Raw genomic sequence first — 22,629 nt, forward strand, 5'->3', positions numbered from 1 at the left:
GGGAGGCCAAGGTGGGCAGATCATGAGGTCAAGAGATTGAGACCATCTTGGTCAACATAGTAAAACCCTGTCTCTACTAAAAATACAAAAATTAGCTGGGTGTGGTGCCATGTGCCTGTAGTCCCAGCTACTAAGGAGGCTGGGGCAGGAGAATTGCTTGAACTTAGGAGGCAGAGGTTGCAGTGAGCCAAGATCTCGCCACTGCGCTCCAACCTGGCGACAGAGCAAGTCTCTGTCTCAAAAAAACGAAAAAATAACTTTCAACCCAGAATTTCATATCCAGCCAAACTAAGCTTCATAAGCAAAGGAGAAATAAAATCCTTTACAGACAAGCAAATGCTGAGAGATTTTGTCACCACCAGGCCTGCCTTACAAGAGCTCCTGAAGGAAGCACTAAACATCAAAAGGGCATGTTCCACCTACCAGCCACTGCAAAAACATACCAAATTATAAAGACCATCATTGCTGTGAAGAAACTGCCATCCACTAACAGGCAAAATAACCAGCTAGCATCATAATGGCAGGATCAAATTCACACATAACAATATTAACCTTAAATGTAAACAGGCTAAATGCCCCAATTAAAAGACACAGACTGGCAAATTGAATAGAGTCAAGACCCATCAGTATGCTGCATTCAGGAAACCCATTTCATGTGCAAAGACACAAATAGGGTCAAAATAAAAGGATGGGGGCATATTTACCAAGCAAATGGAAGGCAAAAAAAAATCGGGTTGCAATCCCAGTCTCTGATAAAACAGACTTTAACCCAAAAAAGATCAAAAGAGACAAAGAAGGGCATTACATACTGGTAAAGGGATCAATGCAACAAGAAGAGATAACTATCCTAAATATGTATGCACCTGATACAGGAACTTCCAGATTCATAGTAAGTTCTTAGAGACCTACAAAGAGACTTAGACTCACACACAATAAGAATGGGAGAGTTTAACACCGTACTGTCAATATTAGACAGATCAATGAGACAGAAAATTAACAAAGATATCCAGGACTTGAACTCGGCTCTGGACCAAGTGGACTTAATAGACATCTACAGATTCTCCACCCCAAATCAACAGAATATACGTTCTTCTCAGCACCACATTGCACTTATTGTAAAATTGACCGCATAATTGGAAGTAAAACATTCCTCAGCAAATGCAAAAGAATGGAAATAATAACAAACAATCTCTCAGACCACAGTGCAATCAAATTAGAACTCAGTATTAAGAAACTAACTCAGAACTGCACAACTACTAAAGTGAACAGCCTGCTCCTGAATGACTACTGGGTAAATAACTAAATTAAGGCAGAGATAAATAAGTCATTTGAAACCAGTGAGAACAAAGACACAATGTACTAGAATCTCTGGGACACATTTAAGACAGTGTGTAGAGGGAAATTTATAGCCCTAACTGCCCATGAGATAAAATAGGAAAGATCTAAAGTCAACACCCTAACATCATAATTAAAAGAACTAGAGAAGCAAGAGCAAACAAATTTAAAAGCTAGCAGAAGATAAGAAATAACTAAGATCAGAGCAGAACTGAAGGAGATAGAGACATGAAAACCCTTCAAAAAATCAATGAATCCAGGATGTGGTTTTTTGAAAAGATCAACAAAATAGATAGACCGCTAGCCATACTGATAAGAAAAGTGAGAAGAATCAAATAGATGCAGTAAAAAATGATGAAGGGATGTCACCACTGATCCCACAGAAATACAAACTACCATCAGAGAATATTATAAACACCTCTACACAAATAAACTAGAAAATCTAGAAGAAACGGATAAATTCCTAGACACATACACCCTCCCAAGACTAGATCAGGAAGAAGTCAAATCCCCAAATGGACCAATAACAAGTTCTGAAATTGAGGCAGCAATTAATAGCCTACCAACCAAAAAAGTCTAGGACCAGATGGATTTATAGCCAAATTCTGCCAGAGGTACAAAGAGGAGCTGGTACCATTCCTTCTGAAACTATTCCAAACAATAGAAGAAGAGGGACTCCTCCCCGGCTCATTTTATGAGGCCAGCATCATCCTGATACCAAAAGCTGGCAGAGACACAACTAAAAAAGAAAATTTCAGGCCAGTATCCCTGATGAACATCGATGCGAAAATCCTCAATAAAATACTGGCAAACAGAATTCAGCAGCACATCAAAAAGCTTATCCACCATGATCAGGTCAACCTGGGATGCAAGGCTGGTTCAACATATGCAAATCAATAAATGTAATCCATTACATAAACAGAACCAGTGACAAAAACAACCTGATTATCTCAATAGACACAGAAAAGGCCGTCAACAAAATTCAGCAGCCTTTCATGCTAAAAATTCTCAATAAACTAGGTATCGATGGAACATATCTCAAAATAATAAGTGCTATTTATGACAAACCCACAGCCAATATCATACTGAATGGGCAAAAACTGGAAGCATTACCTTTGAAAACCAGCATAAGACAAGGATGTCCTCTCTCACTACCCCTATTCAACACAGTATTGGAAGTTCTGGCCAGGGTAATCAGGCAACCGAAAGAAATAAAGGGTATTCAATTAGGAAAGGAGGTATCATATTATACCTTCTTTTGTAGGTATCATATTATGTAACAACATTTTTAAATCTTAAAAAATCAATAGCATTTCTTAAAACCAGCAATTACAACTAGAAAATATAAGTTTTAAAATATATATGCCATTCACAATAGCAAAACAAAACAAAAATTTTCAGTAATTTGCCACCAAAATACAAAGACCTTTCTGGAGAAAAATTCAAAGGTCTATTAAAAACTATAAAGAAAAAGTTGTATAAACCAAGAGATGTAATATGATCACAGATGGTATGATTTAATGTTGTAGAGAATTCTCAAAAAATTAGTCAAACTCAGTGCAATTATAATTGAAATTACAACAGGATTTTTTTTGTATATTTTCTACAACTCATATGGAAGAATTAAGTCTCATTTTGATTTAAGTCAGTTTTTGTTTTTGAGATAGAGCCTCACTCTTGTTGCCCAGGCTGGAATGCCATGGCACAATCTTGGCTCACTGCAACCTCTGCCTTCCAGGTTCAAGTGATTCTCCTGCCTCAGCCTCCCAAGTAGCTGGGATTACAGGTATGCGCCACAATGCCCAGCTAATTTTTTTGTATTTTTAGTAGAGACAGGGTTTCACCATGTTGGCCAGGCTGGTCTCAAACTCCTGACCTCAGGTGATCCACCTGCCTCAGCCTCCGAAAGTTCTGGGATTACAGGTGTGAGCCACCAAACCCAGTCTTAAGTTAGTTTTTAAGAAGAAGATCTAAATTAGAGGGCTCAATACACACTAAAAAGTCATAGCAATGAAAATGGTGAGGTCCTGCACAGATGCAAGAGCAAAGCTCAATGGAACTAAACAGTTTAAATACACTCATGTATATATGGGAGCCTGGCAGTCAATAGAGGTGGCATGATAAACTGGTGAGAAATAAATGGGTTAATAGTGGGGTTTGGAAAAACGAATTCCCTATTTGAAGAAAGAGCTGGATTTTTACTATTTTATACCATTATAGAAGTCATCTCCAGATGGATCAAAGCACTAAATATGAAATATAAAGCTAAAGAAGAAAGTGCTGGAGAACACTTTTCTGAACTGAGGTGAAGAAACATTTATTAGACCATCCAAAATAAACCATGTAGTGAAAAATTGATGCATATTACATTAAAATGAGGTATTTCTATTTATCAAAAGACTTTATAATAAAAGCAAACAGCTTGGTAGAAAATACTGACAATGTCAAAGTCAACAAAAGATTACTATGCAGAACATACAGGAAACTTGCAAGTGACTAAGACCTGATTCCCAAACAGAAAACGGGCAAAGGATATTAATAGACAACTCACAGAAAGGAAACCTGAATGGCTAATACATTTTTGAAGGGATATCAAGTTTCATTGATAATGAGGCAAATATTAAAACAACAATGAAATGCCACTTTACACTCATTAAATAGGCAACAAGTAGAACATGGAGATGATACCCAATGAAAGCTAGGATTTGGGTAAATGGGAACACTCAGGCCCTGTTGTTGAAAGTGCAGATTGGAGCAGCCATTCTGTGGAGCACAGGAAATATATAAGGATATTTATTGATAGAGTAATAGTGGTAGGAAGTTGGAGACAACTTAGGTGTCCATCACTAGAAGAATGGATACATAAAAATATGGGGAAAAGCATAATCTGTAATACTTTGCAACATCTAAAGGCAATGAGCCAAAAGTTCATAGAGTAGCATGAATAGAGTGTTAACATTTGTACTGAAGTAAGAGAAAAAAGGTATAAGGTTTATAATATATGTTTTATGAATATTTAAAATACTGTATATACACAAAATCATATATATTAAAGTGAGTGTGGGTGGGAATAAATAGGAGCGAGGGAAAAATATGATGAAGTAAAGCAAGAAAGGGGTCTTAGCATGGAGAGATGATGTCTACTGTGATGAAGTGAATGAATTCTCCCTTGAGGGCTCAGGAACCTGGTGCAGGGAGGAGGTGAGGTAGAATAAAACCAGTCTTGCAGTCTTCTCTATGATTTACAGTATTACTAGATTCTGTTGTCTTTTTTAAAAAAATCATTTGTTAGTTTGATAGTTGAAGTGTTATATGGTAATTAGGCTATTGTTTTGATTTTCTTCTTCTCTAACTTGTTACCAAGAACCATTGGCAAACTAGAGTGGGGAACTCCATTGTTAATTATAGAAAGGGACTTTCGGTCTTACCAGCAGATGTCACTGCTCCTTACACTTTGCCAGACACACTAAAACTGGAAAAGACCAATCAATGCTCTGATAAAATAGATGTCAGATAGATAAAGATTGATAGAGTTACTGCTTTTGGTAAAACAACATCATCAAAAACAAACCAAAAAAAACTTAATGAGTTGAAAACAAACAATAGAAAGAAACTTTAAGAGATTACCCTGGTTAGTAAACTGTTGGCATTATGAAATGTCAGTGAAAAGAAAAAAGTTTTCGCTGACTGAGTCAACAATGACTCCTAAACATGTTTGGATTTGTAACTCTAACTATCTGAAATTGAAATGAGAAGCTCATTAAGTAGCAAAAGTCGCATCCAAAGCCATTTTATACTATTTCAGATTAAAGCAACCAAATTCAAAACAAAAATACTATACATTATAAAATCAAAAGATAAAATGCAAGCATATTCAAATCTCAAAACATATATTAGTTAAATAATACACATTTCAATTAGAAAAAGCGTAGAGAAAAATTGCAAAGTAAAATAACTTTTAAATGAAATTTCAAATCTTTTTTAGCAGGTCACCACTTCTGTCTTCTTATCTCTGAGAAGTTAACAGCTTTATTCATTTGGATAAAATTGTGGGGAAATTTTAAACATTGCCTGAGAAAGTAAGTTGAAAGATAATGAAAATTTAAAAATAATTTTATATTAAAATTAAACTAAGGTCAGGTGCGGTGGCTCATGCCTGCAATTCCAGCACTTTGGGAGGTGGAGGCAGAAAAATTGCTTGGAGCCCAGAAGTTTGAGATGAGCCTGGGCAACATAGTGACACTCTTATCTCTACAAAAAGTGAAACACACACACACACACACACACACACACACACACACACACACACAGAATTACATGCCTGTTGTCCCAACTATTTGGAGGGAGGCTGGAGGGAGGCTGACGTAGGAGGATCACTTAAGCCTGGGGGTTTGAGGCTGGATGGTGAGCTATGATTGCAGCACTGTACTCCAGCCTGGGCAACAGAGTGAGACCATGTCTCAAAAAAATAAATAGATAAATAAAATTAATTTAAACAAATTTAAAATAGAAGAATTCTTAACTCTGAAATAGAGTACAATTATAAATAATAAATAAGACCTGTAATAAACAACAAATGTGAAGCCAGTTAGCCAGGGAAATGAATAGCTGAATTAACAGATCAACTTGATTATTTAAAAAACAAATGTATATCAAGCTGTAATCAAGCAAACAAAAATGTGTTAGTGTATTTTACAACCATAGTTTAAAAGAGAGAATTAAAAGCTAAATTAATTCAGTTTAAAAGCAATATTGAAGTGCAAGTTTAACCAGTGGTATGCTGGTAAAATATTTAAAACTAGCTGGGGAGGAGGAAGGAGGTGAGCCTGATACATGTTATTTGCTGATTTTTTATGGTGTAAATACTTTTACCATGGCCAATTTCAAGCTACCATGATGTCAGCCAACTTGCAAAAATTCCTCAAAATTTAACAACTGTTTTTTGCAAGCTCTAATCAGCCAGCTCTAAACTATATAGCACACTGAGGAAGTATAATTCATATTAAGACATAGTATAGAGTTCTCTAAGTGACATCAGTTATTTTCTTACCTGTTTTGCTCACTATGAGCATTTGAATTTAAAGTATAAAAATCTGTCAGGAGCTACTTTATCAACACATCTAGCTATAAAACAACTAGGTTCTTTATATTAGCTTCTTTACTTTAGGACTTCTAGTTTTTACTGAGAATGACAGTATTTTTCCATTAATTTAAACATGGCTGTATGTAATAACTGTGCAAGTTTTATTTGAATAATAATGCCCAGTTTGCTCTAGGAACCTAGTGAAAATATCTTGTCATATGCGATAGATTTGTGTCTATATTGATATGATATGAGTTTTTCTTTCTTGGTCATTTAGAGTTGCATAAGCCACACCTGGCCCCACATTCTGTATTGGGATGATCACATCCTTAAGTTAGGATCCCTATGACTAATTCTGGATATTTTTCATGTTGTCAGACATTATTTGAAGTTCACTCTAAATAAAGGCTGCTTATCAACACCAAGCAAGGCTGCCTTCCTCTAATGCTGTGCTAAATAATCAGCCATCAGTTGCTTGTGACTTCAGGAAAGGCTCATCTTCCACTTGTATGGCTCTGTAGCTCTCTCTGTGTGTGCTTGTCACTCATGTCTTCTCAGTTCTGCTGGACTGTGGCAGTAGAGGGGGTTTTTACTCCATCATGTGGTAATACAGTAAGCTTGTTATAGGGTCTCGACTAAAAACAGATCCCCGCCTTACTAAGAAGACCCTATATTATATCTTTAAATGTCCCCTTTGGCAATAGCAGCCCAGGAGTTTACTGTTTAATCATTTCTTGCCTTCTAATTATGTAGGCTACAAAGAAATAGAAACATTCCCTATTTTCTAAAGTGTATTATAGTCTCAAGATTCCCTTGAGTCAATGTTTTAGATGTCAGCACATTTCTCAGTTTCTATAGCCAGTCCGCAAAAGCCTGTTTAAACTACAGCAAATTTAAATAGTGGCCACGATGTTCCTGAGCCTTGGTTCCTTTGAGCCAGAGTCTAGAATAAATCTGATGATTCCCGAATCTCTTTTAGGCCCAGAGCCCTGAGATAGTTGGGGATTCTAGCAGGATTTAGGCTGTATGGCTCACAGAGAAGAGATGGGGTTGCAGCATATCTATAGCCTTGGGGATTCTTGCAGATCCAGGTTTTTTAGTCATCTGGGTTAGAATCTTTTCTGGGCCATACCACAGTTTTACTGAATTGGAATCCCTGTGTTTAGACCAGGAAATCCACACTCTCTAGGTCATTCTTAAGCACATGTTTGAAGACAGATTTAAATCACCGGGCACACTCCAGCAGACAGCATCTATGGCAGAGAACGTTCTGGTAGCAGAGATATGGGACACCATTTCTATGTACATTTCTTTGTATAGGTAGTTAGTAGATTAAGGTTGGCCTGTAATAGGAAAGTAGGAAGCGTAAACTCTAAAAAAGAAAAAAAAACTTTCCTTCCCACAAACTCAACTTCTCTCTTAGAAGCCTTATTTCCTTCCTGAGCATATGGTTTAGGACTATTTACATTTATTCTCTTATTAATCATTTCATACACTTAAAGGCCCAGCAAGACCTAGACCTTAGAAAGAGATTCAAATCCTCTTTGTGAGATAAAAGTAAAAACTCAATTCTTCACATTCCTTTCAGTGGAGATGTAATTATTAGTGAGCACATCTGTCTGTGCCCGTTTTAAGTTAAACTGAAGGTTGCTGAAAAATAATAAAAGGGGAAGCATGTAATAATACTCTATTATATTAGGACAGGTATTCTGTTTCTCACAATTTCTCATTCAAATTGGGCCTACATAGGACAGTTAGGAATTATTTTACTCTAGTTTGCTTAATTATATTTGAGGACCCTTTAGTCCCGTGATTTGAGAATGTCCATTTGCACAAACAATTCTTTGATAGTTATTTAAGCTACTTTGAAACAAAACATCTTCAGTCAAATATCTGTGATGATTATAACTGCCAAGTCATACCTGATAAATCCATGACCTCACTGAGGAAATGAAAGGCTAATGTCTGTCTGCTTCAAGTGAAAAGTAAAGGAAATGATATGGAAAAAGACGGCTGAGGAAGTTACCTACCCTATCCCATGTTCTGTCGAGAGAGCAATTTAGGTGATCTGAGATCTGTATGGCTTAGAAGAAATGCTTATCTGGCTACATAGAACTAGGTCAGTGGTGTAGACTAGGATTCTCCAAATTTCTACATTTAGGTACCCCAAAATGTCCACAAGAGCAATAACAGCAATTTATTGCATGCTTATTTTGTGCCATGCACTGTGCTAAGCATTTTTTCTTACCTTATTCAAATTAGTGATCACTACAGTTATATAAAATGAATAATGTTACTGCTCCTTTATTCTCGTCTTTAATTTTTCTATCCAGTGAGAAGTACTGAGGATAAGAATAGTTGAGAAACTTATTCCTGGTTACGTATATCTTTAAATTGTAGAGCTGACCTCAATCTAGGCCACAGGCTCAGAGCCCTTGCACTAAACTATCATCTTTTAGTGCTTCTCTTCCCTGTCTTAACCTGCGCCACTTATTGAGCTATATTTTATTGTCTTACATTTTAATGTGCCTATCCCCTGTCAATAATTAAATTATAAATATCTTATGAGCAAGAATTTTGTCAAACTTTTTAAAGTCTAGAGCAACTACCATGCTGTTCATAAAGCATGTGTTCAATAAATGTTCACTAAGGTGATGGTATATACGTATTTGGGATTGTAAATTGTTTGCATATACAACTCAAAATTGGAAGACCTGGATTCAAGATCTGGAGCAACTATTACATATCCAGCCCAGTATTGTCTCTTTACACCTTTAAGGTAAGAACTATAAACAAACAATGTTAAGTTATAAGTTGATGTGAGAGTTTCCAAAATATTTGTACTGGGCACAGCCCCTTCTTGAACTGGAGAAATACAATCATGAAATTCTCCATTGGCTGGGTGTGGTGGCTCACACCTGTAATCCCAGCACTTTGGGAGGTGAAGGCGGGCAGATCACGAGGTCAGGAGTTTGACACCAGCCTGATCAACATGGTGAAACCCCATCTCAACTAAAAATATAAAAATTAGCTAGGTGTGGCAGCATGCTCCTGTAATCCCAGCTACTCAGGAGGCTGGGACAGGAGAATTGCTTGAACCCCTGAGGTGGAGGTTGCAGTGAGCCAAGATCATACCATAACATTCCAGCCTGGCTGTCAGAGTGAGACTCTGTCTTAAAAAAAAAAAAAAAAAAAGCCAGGCGCGGTGGTTCACACCTGTAATCCCAGCACTTTGGGAGGCCAAGGCAGGTGATCACGAGATCAAGAGATTGAAATCATCCTGACCAACATGGTGAAACCCCGTCTCTACTAAAAAAAAATACAAAAATTAGCCAGGCATGGTGGCACGTGTTTGTAGTCCCAGCTACTCAAGAGGCTGAGGCAGAAGAATCACTTGAACTGGGAGGCAGGGGTTGCAGTGAGCTGAGATTGCATCACTGCACTCCAGCCTGGTGTCAGAGTAAGATTCCATCTCAAAAAAAAAGAAAAGAAAAATAAATTCTCCTTCAATGGGAGAATTCTCCTTCGAAGGGTAGTAGAGTTGCTGCAAAGAAAGTGTCACACTGATGGGTGGTAATACAAAAAGAAAATACCATATTTCATTAGTTAAGACTAAGAAAAATATTGTGTGTTTTCAGTTAGCAATAGTGATTGTACTGTATGTGGTACCGTCAAATGTAAAGGTGATCCTAGAGCGTGGTCTGTAGATACTTCAAGTAATTAGATGAAGCTATAATTGCTGTGAGGCAAGGAAGATAAGCCTTAGTTACTGGATCAAGCAATGGGCCATGAAAGGCACTGAGTCTTTGATGTTGATTTAATACTTGCCATGGCTTTTCTTTTTAAGGAAAAAAAAAAAAGATTTATGATAATTTGGAAGGGATTGATCTGGCCTCCTATTGGCTTGTCTCTAATTTTTCCACCTATATCCTTGGAGAGCTTGTGCAAAGAGATTCTTCATTTTAAAGAAAATCATATATGTTATAAGTATTCTTAGCTGCTTTGGGACACTGGTTATTCTAGTGGATTTTCTGCCTGCAATATCTATAGACTTCCCTATCTATAGATTCCTGATTCATAGAGAACAGAGGATATTTCAGTCTTATTTTTATCTGAAGGGCCACAAATTTGTTTTGATTTCTATTTCACTACTATCCAAGCTCTATGAAAAGTCAGTGATATACTAGAGACTTCTAAATTGACAATTTCTCATTCAGTGTGTTTTCTTCTATTATTTTATATCCGAGCTCCATATGTTTTTTCTTCCATATTCATATTTTATGTCTGAAAGTTTCCTGAAGTCAATATTTAAAGTTTCCTATTGACCCATCTTTATTTTATTTATAACTTAAAATCTTTGTCAAATTCATATTTAAAAGAAAGTCTTATGAAATAGCCTTCCGTAATGTTATTTCTATTTTTCATGCCCCATAAAGGCCACTAAATTGTTAAAATATATTATCATTATGTTTTAATGAACAGCTGGGTTATTTAAATATTCTTCTGGTCTTTCTTATCCCACTGTTTTTAACCATTTTTTTCCCATCTGAAGGTCTAAAAATTAAGTGAACTAGTTGGAACAGAACTGATAGTTCAGGACAGTAAATATCTAACTGATCTGCAACAAATTTTTGTTCTTCTGGGCTAAAAGGAATTTCTTAACACTCAGCTCAAGACCAGAGTTTAATTTAACTTCTGTAGAATAGTCTTCTGACCTAGCAGTTTTAAGTAGATTTGGGCAATGTGCCCCTCCTTTCCTGTGAAAATTCCTGAGGGAAGAGCAGCTTGTTTAGGAGGTCAGGGGAAGGAGCAGAAGGAATTAAAGGGACCTATTGAGTGGTAAAAATAAAACTGAGTGGAAAGAGATGCAAGGAGGGCAAGTTTCAGAAGGTTACAGTGTCAAATGGAGAGACTGCATTTTGGAGTGAGCATTTTGTTTTGAGGCCTCAGTTTACTGCTTAAAGAAGCTAACAAATGAGTGTTTGGTATTTTGTCTTGATATTTAAAGAGCTCCTCCTAACTGTATTGTTTATTGTGACATGTCCAAGGTTCACCATAATGGCCACAGTTATTCTCATTTTTTAAAAGTTTATTTTCATTATTGATACAAAAATTAAGATTACAGTTTAATACAAATAAGAAGCAGAAATTCTTCCAGGAGGAAGTTGCAGTTTTGGTATAGAGAAACCTGTTACATGAGAAGTTAAGCAGGCAGACACGAGGACAGAATTGTATGATCAATAGTCTGACAATTATTGATTTTGTATTATGTACTATACAAAGTGACTCACGTATTGACAAGACAGAGAGTGTTCTCTTGAAGGTTTTGTAGGGAACCCAAGGCAAAAGTTGTTTAATGAACTTTGCATAAATTGGTTGCCAGCCTACTGGACTTCCAACCGTTAGTCTTTGGGGCAGCGTGAATAGGACTGAAGACTTCTTAGTCCTATGCTTCCATCTGTTCTTTACAGAGCACTTTCATATTCATTCAGTGATACAAAACAATTCAAGACAAAACACAAAAACACGTGAGGCAGGACTTTGTACAAATTGTCAAATAAAAGTAAGCAAAGCAAGCAGCAAAAGAATAAGCAGGCTACTGGCAAAAATATTCACTGAAGGGTGTGCTCTCAAACCAAAAGGTCAAATTACTTTATACAAAAACTAGGTCTTGTTATTTATCAAGTGAATGCACTTCCAAAAATAAAACTTGAATTACTCTATGCAAAGACTTAGGACTAATGACCTTATATAAAGACTATATGGTTGCTATAGGATGACAAATTAATTTAGCAACAAGAGCTCAATGAAGCAAATCAGAACTCAGATAGTTGTTGAGACAGATTCACCTGGAAGCACATTGGAGGACAAATGGAATGTGGGAACAAGGCAGAAAGAGAATGCACCTATTAGTCTAAGAGTCACAGGGAATGCTGCCAAGTGAGGGCGTTAAAAAAAATGGTTCAATGCAGTGAGCTGAGATTGTGCCACTGTACTCCAGCCTGGGCGACAGAGCGAGACTTCGTCTCAAAAAAAAAAAAAAGGTTCAATGAGACTTCCAGAATTGGCCAAGGATAAGACCATCACTCAAAATATGATTTTTTAAAAAAGCTACACTTATTGCTTAATGAAGTAGAGCTCTGCTGGTGAACCATAGTCTCATTGAGCAAAGCAAACTGATGACCACATGTAAGCTTCGGGGGCTTGTTTTGCAGTTTTGTGGGTTATGGAAGCAAGATGGGTCAACATCAGTCTGAGAATACGTCTTTTGTGTGGGCTGTTGATTGAAGTAATTGTTACTTATTTTGGGTTTAAAACTGTTCTGGTGTTTACTTTTACTTGAAAGTGAAATTAGAAACTGATTAAACACATTAAAAACCAGTTCAGGTGTTTACTGGCTGTATAGTTTTAGAACATGTCGTCTTTTTCTGTGAGTATAGGAATAATTTCATGGAATAATGGATGTGCACATAAATTTACTGTTATTTTTCAAATAACATTTATTTCATGTAAGCTTTTTATAGTGACATAATCACCTCATGTGTTGATATATTCCACATACTTATCAATAGCTATAGGTTATATTAATGTGCCATAGTTTGTATAGCTATTTCCCAATTGTTGAGCATTTTATTTCAGCTTTTCACTGTTACCCAGTCATGCTGTAATACTCCTTTTGAATAATTTCCTGGAAGATATAGTCTCCAAAGGGAAGCTAATAAAATTTATCATGATTTTCAAAAGATAGATGATTATTTCATTTGTAAGCTAAGTATAGTATAAGTCCATCATTTGACCCAGTTGCCTGACTGAATTTGATTTATTAAAAAAAGCATTTGTGATTTCATATGTTTTTATCTAAACAAATTAGGCTAATTTGTATTCTTGGTTTTTATCTCTACCTATATGCATACATGAGCAAATCAAGATTCTGCAGTGTAGAAAAACTGATGGCTTTTGACTAAGACTGAATTTCATAGAAATCCATACGTGATGAATGGAAAGCATATAAATTATCCAGGGAGGGGACGGGGGCAGTAGGTGTGCTTATCCCCATTCATGAGAACCAATTATTAAATGTTCAGGAATTATATAAAACAGTTATTAAACCCTTGGAAGCTTGAAATCAGCCACGATGGGTGTACTTATAGCACAGAAACTGGCAAATGCTACAGATCAAGGCTTTTGTTTTTCTTTGTGTCAGAGAGCCAGTTTACCAGCATATCACTAGATGAGAGTATCAGGCAGGAAACCTGGGAGTTGGAACATAGCCATTAATTTCATGATTACTTTATATATTGCTAATTAAAAAAAATAAAACTTTACGTTTGTTTCTATACCACACATGGTCCTCATTATTTTGAATTGGGAAGATGCCCAGTGAAAAAGACCAAGAAATGAGACTAAAACCTCCCATGAAAAATGCAAAATACAGCCAAATCCACAAACTTGGTTTCATTTATCCTGGTTCATGAACCTCTGTTTTGCAAAAGCTACTTCCCAGCTAATGTCTATTTTCAAAATACATGTTTTAGGAAGAAATGTTCAAAATGCAAATTATTATATTTTTGACAAAACTTGTGGCAAAAATGGACATCTATTTAAAGTTAGCAGACTACTTCAAGAGGGTAGATATGGGCATTTTTAATTCCTTTCTCTACAAGAATCTCTCCTCTCCCCACAAGAATCTACAAAACAAAATAAGAAGGAGGAGAGGCTCCATCTTAGTGAAACAAGAAAGACCCATAATCACACAGTAAGAAGTGACCCTGTTTAAGGAAAAAAGATGTGATTCAAGGATTTTACATCCAGCAAAAGTGACTTTCAGATATAAAGGGCCACAACTATTCTTAACATGTAACAATCTAAGGAATATTGTTCCCATGACCCTTAATGCAAAGTCTACTAAAGAATGAATTTCAGATCAGCAAAGATGACATAAGGACTGGGAATGATCATTAAATGTGTATTTAGTTGTGGAACTTAGACTAAGTGAGGGACAAAAGGGAGAGAACATCATAAGGGAATATAATGTATATTTTCTTTAAATAGATAAACTAAAAAACAGGAGAATGAGAAGAGCATGTGCAAAATATTTTTAAAAATTCATTAAATATTCATAGTAGTTGATGGTGATGTTGATGGTGATGTTGGTACTGCTACTCTGTGGCTGTTGTGTATGTATTATAGCATTGAAAAAATGAGTAATTATGGGATATCATAATTCAATCATCTATGATGCATAAAGGATCAGATTCTTGGTTCAAGATTCTTGCACAAGGAGATATGGATATCATATAGACATTCAGTGAAAACTCCATAGTCCTGAATTTGAATTGGAAGTATCAGTATGAATTTATGAGATATTTTACTGTACACACCACACACACACATGATTTTATTCTAGCTGTGCTCACTTTTGTAAAGGTCTAGAAACACTGACCAATGCAGCAGCACTTTCAGCATTATAATCTTGAAGTACTATATTCCACTAAAAGAAACCAGTGCTTCTTAGAGAAATGCCCAATTATAGGTCTAAGGCAGGAAATGAACTTGGAACACCTTTGGGGCAAAAATTGTTATAAAGTTATGTTAGTTATTTTTCTGGATTTTTTTTGTTTGTGATACTTGCCAGTTTTTTGAATTTGTAATTTATATTCCTCATTCTAAATAAGTATTAACTTTCAAGCATAATTATGCTTTCTTTTTCTTACAGAGGCTTTCCTCTGCCCCACTCTGCCCCACAGGTTATGTAAACTTCAGGCCCCATAAAACCTGGATTCCCACCCACATCTCTACCACATATGCATAATGAGAGCCCCTGAAATAGAAGATGAAACAAATGAGGAAACAATAGATGTAATAGAGGAAAAATATTTAGAGAGATGATAGAAGAAAACTTATCTTGAATAAAACTTGACTCTTCATACTGTTACCCTAGGGAAAAGTGATACATTCCAGTCAATATGAGAATCTACTTAGTAAAGGTGAAACATATATTTAAAAAGCATGACTCCAAACCAATAAGTAAATACAGACAACTAGTGGAAACATTGGCAAAAGACCTGATCAGCCTCCTCACAAAAGACAATAAACACAAAAGGCCAACAAACTTAGGACAAAGTGCTTAATTTCATTAATCTTCAGGGAAATGCATATTAAACACAATGGGCTACTAAACCGCACCCTCCAGAAGGTTTAAAATTAAAAAGACAGAGAATATCAAGCATTGGTAAGGACGTGTAGCATCAGGAACCCTGTAAGACTGCTGGTAAGGTTATAAATTGGTACTTTGGAAAATGAACAGTATCAGCCAATCCTGAACATGTGCACACTCTCTACCCAGTAATTCTGCTTTAGTTATAAATGCAAAAGAAAGAAGACTAGAAGACACATGGATGTTCATAGCAGCACTATTCATGCCAGCCCAAAACTAGAGACACTGAAATGCCCATCTACAGAATGAATTAATAATTATTCCCATAATGGGAAATTGTGAAGTAGTGACTGAATGATAAACAATTATGCAATAATATTATTAATCTCACAAATATAATGTTGACTGACAGAAGCTAGACCAAAAGAATACATCATGTATGGTTCCACTTAGGCAAATTATAAAAACAGGCAAAATGAACTGATGCTGTTAGAAGTCAGGCTCGTGGTTACCCCTGAGCAAGGAGTAATGACTGGAGGGTGGCAGGAGCAGGGGCTTGTGGAGTGCTGGACATTCTCCGTTTCTTGATCTAGGTGCTGGGTGAACAATGTGGTCAGTTTGTGAAAATTCATTAAGTTATATGCTTACCGTGCAGTTCTCTATATGTGGACTATATTCCAAACAAAGGTATAAAAAGTTAAACACATGACCCCCAGCTCAATGTTTTCTAAAATCTTTGTCCTTAACTTTGAGTGAATTTATTAGAATGTCTAGTGGTAAAAAATCATTTGCTTGAAATTCAGCAGTATTTTAAATGTCCTTTAAGTCAGTTAATTTCAAGTACATTTTAATAATTATTTAAAATGCCACATACAAAACAGTTCCACTTTTTATAAAACTGTTTTTCTTCTTTTTCTTCCTTTTAACCCTCTTCCATTTGTGTGTGTACCTAGGGAGATGGCTGGATGCTGCTCACCAAATATTAACTATGGTTAAATCCAGGAGATGGAATTTGGGGTGCATTTTAAAATTTTCTCTTTGGACTTTGCTATCTGGTTTGAACTTTTTATGATGATCCTACATTTGTATCATCTCTATAAAAACATTAAAACAATTTCTTTATAAAAGAAAAGCTGATGTTATATCTTATGCCTATATTCAGCCATAACCATCAGAAAGGAAGATTCTTAGGAACATATTCTATACAAAATCTGATTATAGTGACATAGCTCCATTCAGACAGTTTGGAAGTCATCTCTGTCATCTCTCAGTGGGGTGCATTCATCTTGGCATTTTGTAGGCAGCTTTCTGTTCACATTTAATGGAAACAGGTAGGATGATATTATAGTGGAGAGGCTGTTCATATACTTTCAAAGGTTTTATGTTTGCTTTTAAATTCAGCAATGTGGGAAAGAACGATATTCAAATGACAATGATATTATAACTGGTTTCCATAAAAAGTAAAGGGAGGCATCTTAAAGTCCCCATATCAATCCTTTCTTATCATTTTTTAGAGTCTGATATTTCTTGTTCGAGACTGGAGTTTCCCATACGAATTTTCATATGGAGCTGATGGTGGTGCCAAATTCTTGGAAAAACGCCTCAAGGTTTGTTAAATATTTAGGTGCATGAAATTTCACTGATAATAATCTAGAATTATTTTTGTTGGATCATTTGGTGAATAGATACTCAGTAGCCACAATCTCATTTGTTATCAATATTAGTGACACAGATGAAGAATTCTTCATATACATGTATAAAACAATAATTTACTCCTAAAGATAAAGGTTTTACTTTGAAGAATTAAGTCACTTCAAGACTGACAGTGCAAATGTCAAGATTCAGGTCTTAATAGAAGTTTAAAAGCCAGTGTAACAGATACCTAATTTTGAAATCCCTGGAGTCAATCTTAGAACACAGAATGTAAAATTAGAAGGCCTTCCACTTTCTGCGTCATGCTAGTTCAATACTGTACAAAATGTTACACTGAGCAGTTATCACCAAAAATGCCCACTGGGTAATTAGGGAGACAGATCAAAATCTACAAAAAAGTTCCTTGAAAATTGGGATCTCTGAACTTCTTATTAGGTTTACAGTCATAATAGTTTGTCTATATTAAAAACTATCAAATATGTATTTACAAAAAGGGGGTGGTGAGGGTGATTTAGCTTGTAAGTAAACACCCAACTATTCAGATGCCATTCTAGAATTTAAATGTGTAGTTACTTGGTGATAAGGTGCTGTCTTGAGTATCTACTGAAAAGAAGGTAGGAATATCTATCATCTCTTTGTGCCTCCTGTGAGTACTTTGAATTAAAATTTGAATTTTTGGGAACTGGCCAGAGTAAAACCCCACTAATTTGTATTAAAAAACGGGAAAAGCCATTTGAATTAGCATAAGGGTAGACGCTTGTTAATTATAACCATGGCATGTGTTTTCTATACTTAGACATGGCTCTGTGTGGGCAAACCCACCCAAGACTTTCTTCTTTCTTTAGTAGCTGCCCTGTCATGCCATTTTTATCATTGTGGGACCAAATAGACATAGAAAATATGAGATGCCACCAAATTCCTTTGCATAATTCATGATGAAAGGAGCTTAAACTTCAAAATGATTTACTGCAGGTCTCAGGGAACCAGCATGAAGAACTACAGAATGTCAGAAAACACATCCATTCCTGTTTCACCAATATTTCCTGTTTTCTGCTACCTCATCCTGGCTTAAAAGTAGCTACCAATCCAAACTTTGATGGAAAACTGAAAGGTTTGTATCTTTTAATAAATACGTTTGTATCACTTAGTCTGATTTTTTAAATGCCATTTTATCTACTGGGCTTATGGCTGATAATTTAGTTTATTCTGTGATAGGAGGCTGATGATTAGAAATTGTCAGGAGAATTGTGCATCCTGAGCTGGGCTCCTAAGCCTTGGTGAACTTGGTGGGATTCTATGGGCGCTGAATGTATACACTGCCTGCAAAAATAGGCCAGATCCTGAGTTCACCCAGGAGGCCGTAAACCTCACCTTCTCATCTCTGTGCACTGAAAAGTGCTCCTTAATGTTTTTATGCTTCATTTTCCTTATCTACATGAAAATGGAAAACAGATGTCTATCGTATTGGAAATCTGTATTACATTATATAATTGGAAATCAAAAGAAATGCTCTTTAAAACTGCTAGAAAGAATTTAATTATAAATTATTAAAAACTTCACTAAAAATGAAATCTTGTGTGGGAGAGGACCAGTCTTGAAAAAAAAAAAAGTACTAGAGTGTTTTTCAAATAGCGTATACTTACAGGATATAGTTATCTCTTTAATAGAGGATTGATTGTTACATGATTCCAAAGCAGCTTGACTTGTTAAACAAACAAACAAGAGCAGGAGTAGATGTAGAAGTCTGGGGAAATGGGAGTTAATCTTTCCCAAAAGATGTCCACCAGGTCTGTAAAGATATGCTTCGTAGTTAATACAACATAGTACAAAGACAAGACTTTTTAACTTGAAAGCCTAGTGTTGAATATACCACTAATTTCAGACATCTGTTTAATTTGCTGTGGCCTTTCAGAATCATGCCAGGAGTGAGACAGTGACATTACAAGCTTTTCAGCACAACTGTTGTCAGGGGGATTTAAAATTACTTTAAAGAAAGGACAACGTAACTTGTATCCAGTTTGATGAAACTGGCAGATTTGAAAAGCAAAAATATCATTTTTGTTTCTGTACCCATGACATTTACTCTGAGATACTTATATTTAACTTTGGCAGTTAGTACCATAAATAGAATACCAAATTTCTCAATCATTAATCAGCATGGTGCTTATACACATTTTATCTTACTTTTATACAACAGAATAGATAGCAGTAAGCACATAGTACATATGGATGACAGGCTTCTATACTTGTACTGTCACACTTATGAATTCCAACCCACTAGTGGATGCACAGACCTTGGTATTGTGCAATTACCTAATGGCTTCAGTGTGTTTTGAATAAATTACATAAAGAAAGGCGTCTTACATAAAGAGAAAGCTTCTCTTTCTTCTCTGGAGTTGGGAGACATACACAGGCAGAGGAGGGGTGGGCCTTCAACAACAGTCTTTTACTGGAACTAAAAATTACTGTGGCTTGTTTCATTACTGCAGTATACAGCTACAGCTCTTAGATTAGCTGATATGTTTTGTCATGAAAGGTCAGGGAGAGAGTTTAAGACAAATCATGCAAATGCAGAATCTTATTATTTTTATTTTTAGAGACAGGATCTCACTCTGTGGCCTAGGCTGGAGTGAAGTGGTGCGATCCTAGCTCACTGCAACCTTGAACCTCTGGGCTCCAGAGATCCTTTTGCCTCTGTCTGCCAAGTATCTAGAACTAAAGGCACATGCCACCATGTGCAGCTAATTTATTTTTAAAATTTTTTGTAGAGATGAAGTCTTGCTCTGCCTCTAGGGCTGGTCTCAAACTTCTGGGTTCAATTAATCCTCCTATCTTGACCTCCCAAAGCGTTTGGATTACAGGTGTGATGAGCCACCACACTCAGCCAGTTAATATCTTTTTAGAGAAGGGGTCTCGCTCTGTCTCTCAGGCTAGAGTGCAGTGGTGCAATCATAGCTCACTGCAGCCTTGAACTACTGAGCTCACGCAATCCTCCTGCTTCAGCCTCCCAAATAGTTAGGTCTAAGGAGTGTGCCACCACGCACAGTTATTATTTTTTTATTTTTTGCAGAGATAGGGGTTTTACTATGTTGCCAGGCTGGTCTTGAACTCCTGGCCTCAAGCAATGAGTTACAGGTGTGAGCTACCATGCTTGGCCAGAATTTCACTTTTTAAGACGCGTTCTCCATCAAATTTTATTCACTTCTATGCATATACTGATTGACCTACACAATTGGTTTACAGCTACCTATAAATTATGAGTTTACCAAAGTGGCTTGCCTGGGAGAAAAAGAAGTGAAAGGCAGCTTCAATTTCCATAAAAGTTCCATTTTAATGAGACTTTTATATCTTATAAGACTGCTACTAAAGCTCTCTTATATGCAGAAATGTACTTTGCCTCTGTTTCTTTATGGAGTTTTGAAAGTGTGCTATCTACATTATTTTTCTGTCCCACCCTGAATCTTATAATTAGGTGTGATGTCTATCGAGGATGTCTTGTCAGCTGACCATGATGTTCTCCGGAGGGCTGGCATCTCAGGGGTTGCCTCTGGGGAAGAAAGGTCTCTGAACAAACAAATGTGCAAAAGTTGTTCTTTGATAATAGTTTCTTATATACTCTTTCACACACAGCAATAACTTTCTAGCTCATTATCAACAGTAATCATTGTTGTAATAACTATTTGTTCATGGTCCCTCAAAGAATTGCAATTATTATCTTACCTATTACTAGTGTTATTAAAAACTGATAATACAATGATTATATTTAACCACTGTAAATTTAAGAGCTTCCTACAAAGGAAATGAAAAAGATTAAAGGCACTGAATCACATTCATTTATGCTACACTTAACCAGCTCTTATTGGGTGCTGACTGAATATCTCCCCAAGCATAGCAAATGCAATTTTTTAAATAACAAGGAGCTCTTTTTTTTTTTTGAGGTTACTCTGCGTTATAATACCATATGTAGAATGGGCAGGTAGCCACATTGTAAGATGTGGAGCTGCTTCCTTAGCAGCTGCAGTTAGACTTCAGAATGTATAACCAAATGCATGTTTCTAATCACTTAACAGAATCAGGAAATCCTGAGAAAATATTTTCCTTTGTTAATTTATACAGCAACATTATACTAGTGCATCTGTCCTGTGGGGATCTTATAAAGCATGCATCATATTCTCAATTATTGTGGCAGACAACCACCACTTTGACCCAGCCCCTAAAGTCCTTGCAAGATTTTACCCTTGTGGCAAAAATTACTGAAGAAAATTACTGAACATAATTCAGAAGCAGCTATTCATATATCTTAATTGAACATTTACAGTGCCAAAGCTTATTAATATACCTCTGCAAACTGATTTGAACTGGTTTGCAGATTTCCTGGGTCATGTATTTACTGTGTTCAACTAATATTAGCAAGAGCTCACCACCTATGTATGTTATGAATATATTCTTATTTTCCGAATCCCAAATTGGAATACCTAGCATTGGTCCCAGTGAGAACAAAGATGGCTAATGCCATCTTCAGACACATTTTTAATCCACACGTATGCTTATATGCTGGTTACTTTAATGACAATTACCATACTTGCTGGTGCATTAACATGCTGTTGTATCTTATTCCAATTGTATAAGGAATATTTGGGGGCAGAAATTTATACACATGTTTTCAAAGTGATTTTAAAGTGGTTTTATAACAAGAAAACATTGTTTTATTCAGAAACTCAAGAATTCATACATTCTAGATATATAGTAATATTCTACTATAGCTGAAAAAAACATAAAATCATATAGCATAAAAGAAACCAATTAGTATCAGTGAATACAGATACATTGTAGGCAATAAAACACAAAACGGGAATATGGTAACATAAATACAAATATTAGTATTGTATTCCAGTGAATACTGGTAACTAAAAAGCAAACCACAATAATAAATCTATATATAGTACAAAGCAAAATTATCAGTGAAAATTGGTACAGTGCAAACAACAAAGTAAGTTTGAATAAACTCCACTACAAGTACCCATAAATCATGGTCACTAAAATTTCAAAGTGACACAAAACTTGAAACAAAATAAGTTTGAAAGATATCCGGCATCATGCTTGTGCGTGTTATAAAACAAGTAAAGACAACATAAATTCTGGCCGAGCACGGTGGCTCACACCTATCATCCCAGCACTTTGAGTGGCTGAGGCAGGTGGATCACCTAAGGTCAGGAGTTTGAGACCAGCCCTGACAACATGGGAAAATCCCATCTCTACTAAAAGTACAAAAATTAGCCAGGTGTGGTGGCGGGTGCCTGAGAGGAGGGTGCCTCCCAGCTGTTCAGGAAGCTGAAGTAGGAGAATAGCACTGCACTCCAGCCTGGGTGACAAGAGCAAGACTCTGTCTGAAACAAAAAAA

General features: G+C 36.1%; 1 protein-coding gene across 4 annotated transcripts in view; it reads left to right on the top strand.

The window, feature by feature from the left end:
• ATL1 (atlastin GTPase 1) overlaps positions 1–22,629 on the top strand; it is a 101,662-nt gene that overhangs the window by 66,599 nt on the left and 12,434 nt on the right. For all 4 annotated transcript variants that reach the window (XM_037730773.1, XM_017506745.2, XM_037730772.1 and 1 more), the window contains 2 exons: positions 17,090–17,182; positions 18,201–18,339. In XM_037730773.1, coding sequence (XP_037586701.1) covers positions 17,090–17,182; positions 18,201–18,339 — 232 coding nt within the window. The remainder of the gene's footprint in view (positions 1–17,089; positions 17,183–18,200; positions 18,340–22,629) is intronic.

This window comes from Cebus imitator, unplaced genomic scaffold (assembly GCF_001604975.1).
Source record: "Cebus imitator isolate Cc_AM_T3 unplaced genomic scaffold, Cebus_imitator-1.0 Scaffold358, whole genome shotgun sequence".
Taxonomy (NCBI): Eukaryota; Metazoa; Chordata; class Mammalia; order Primates; family Cebidae; genus Cebus; species Cebus imitator.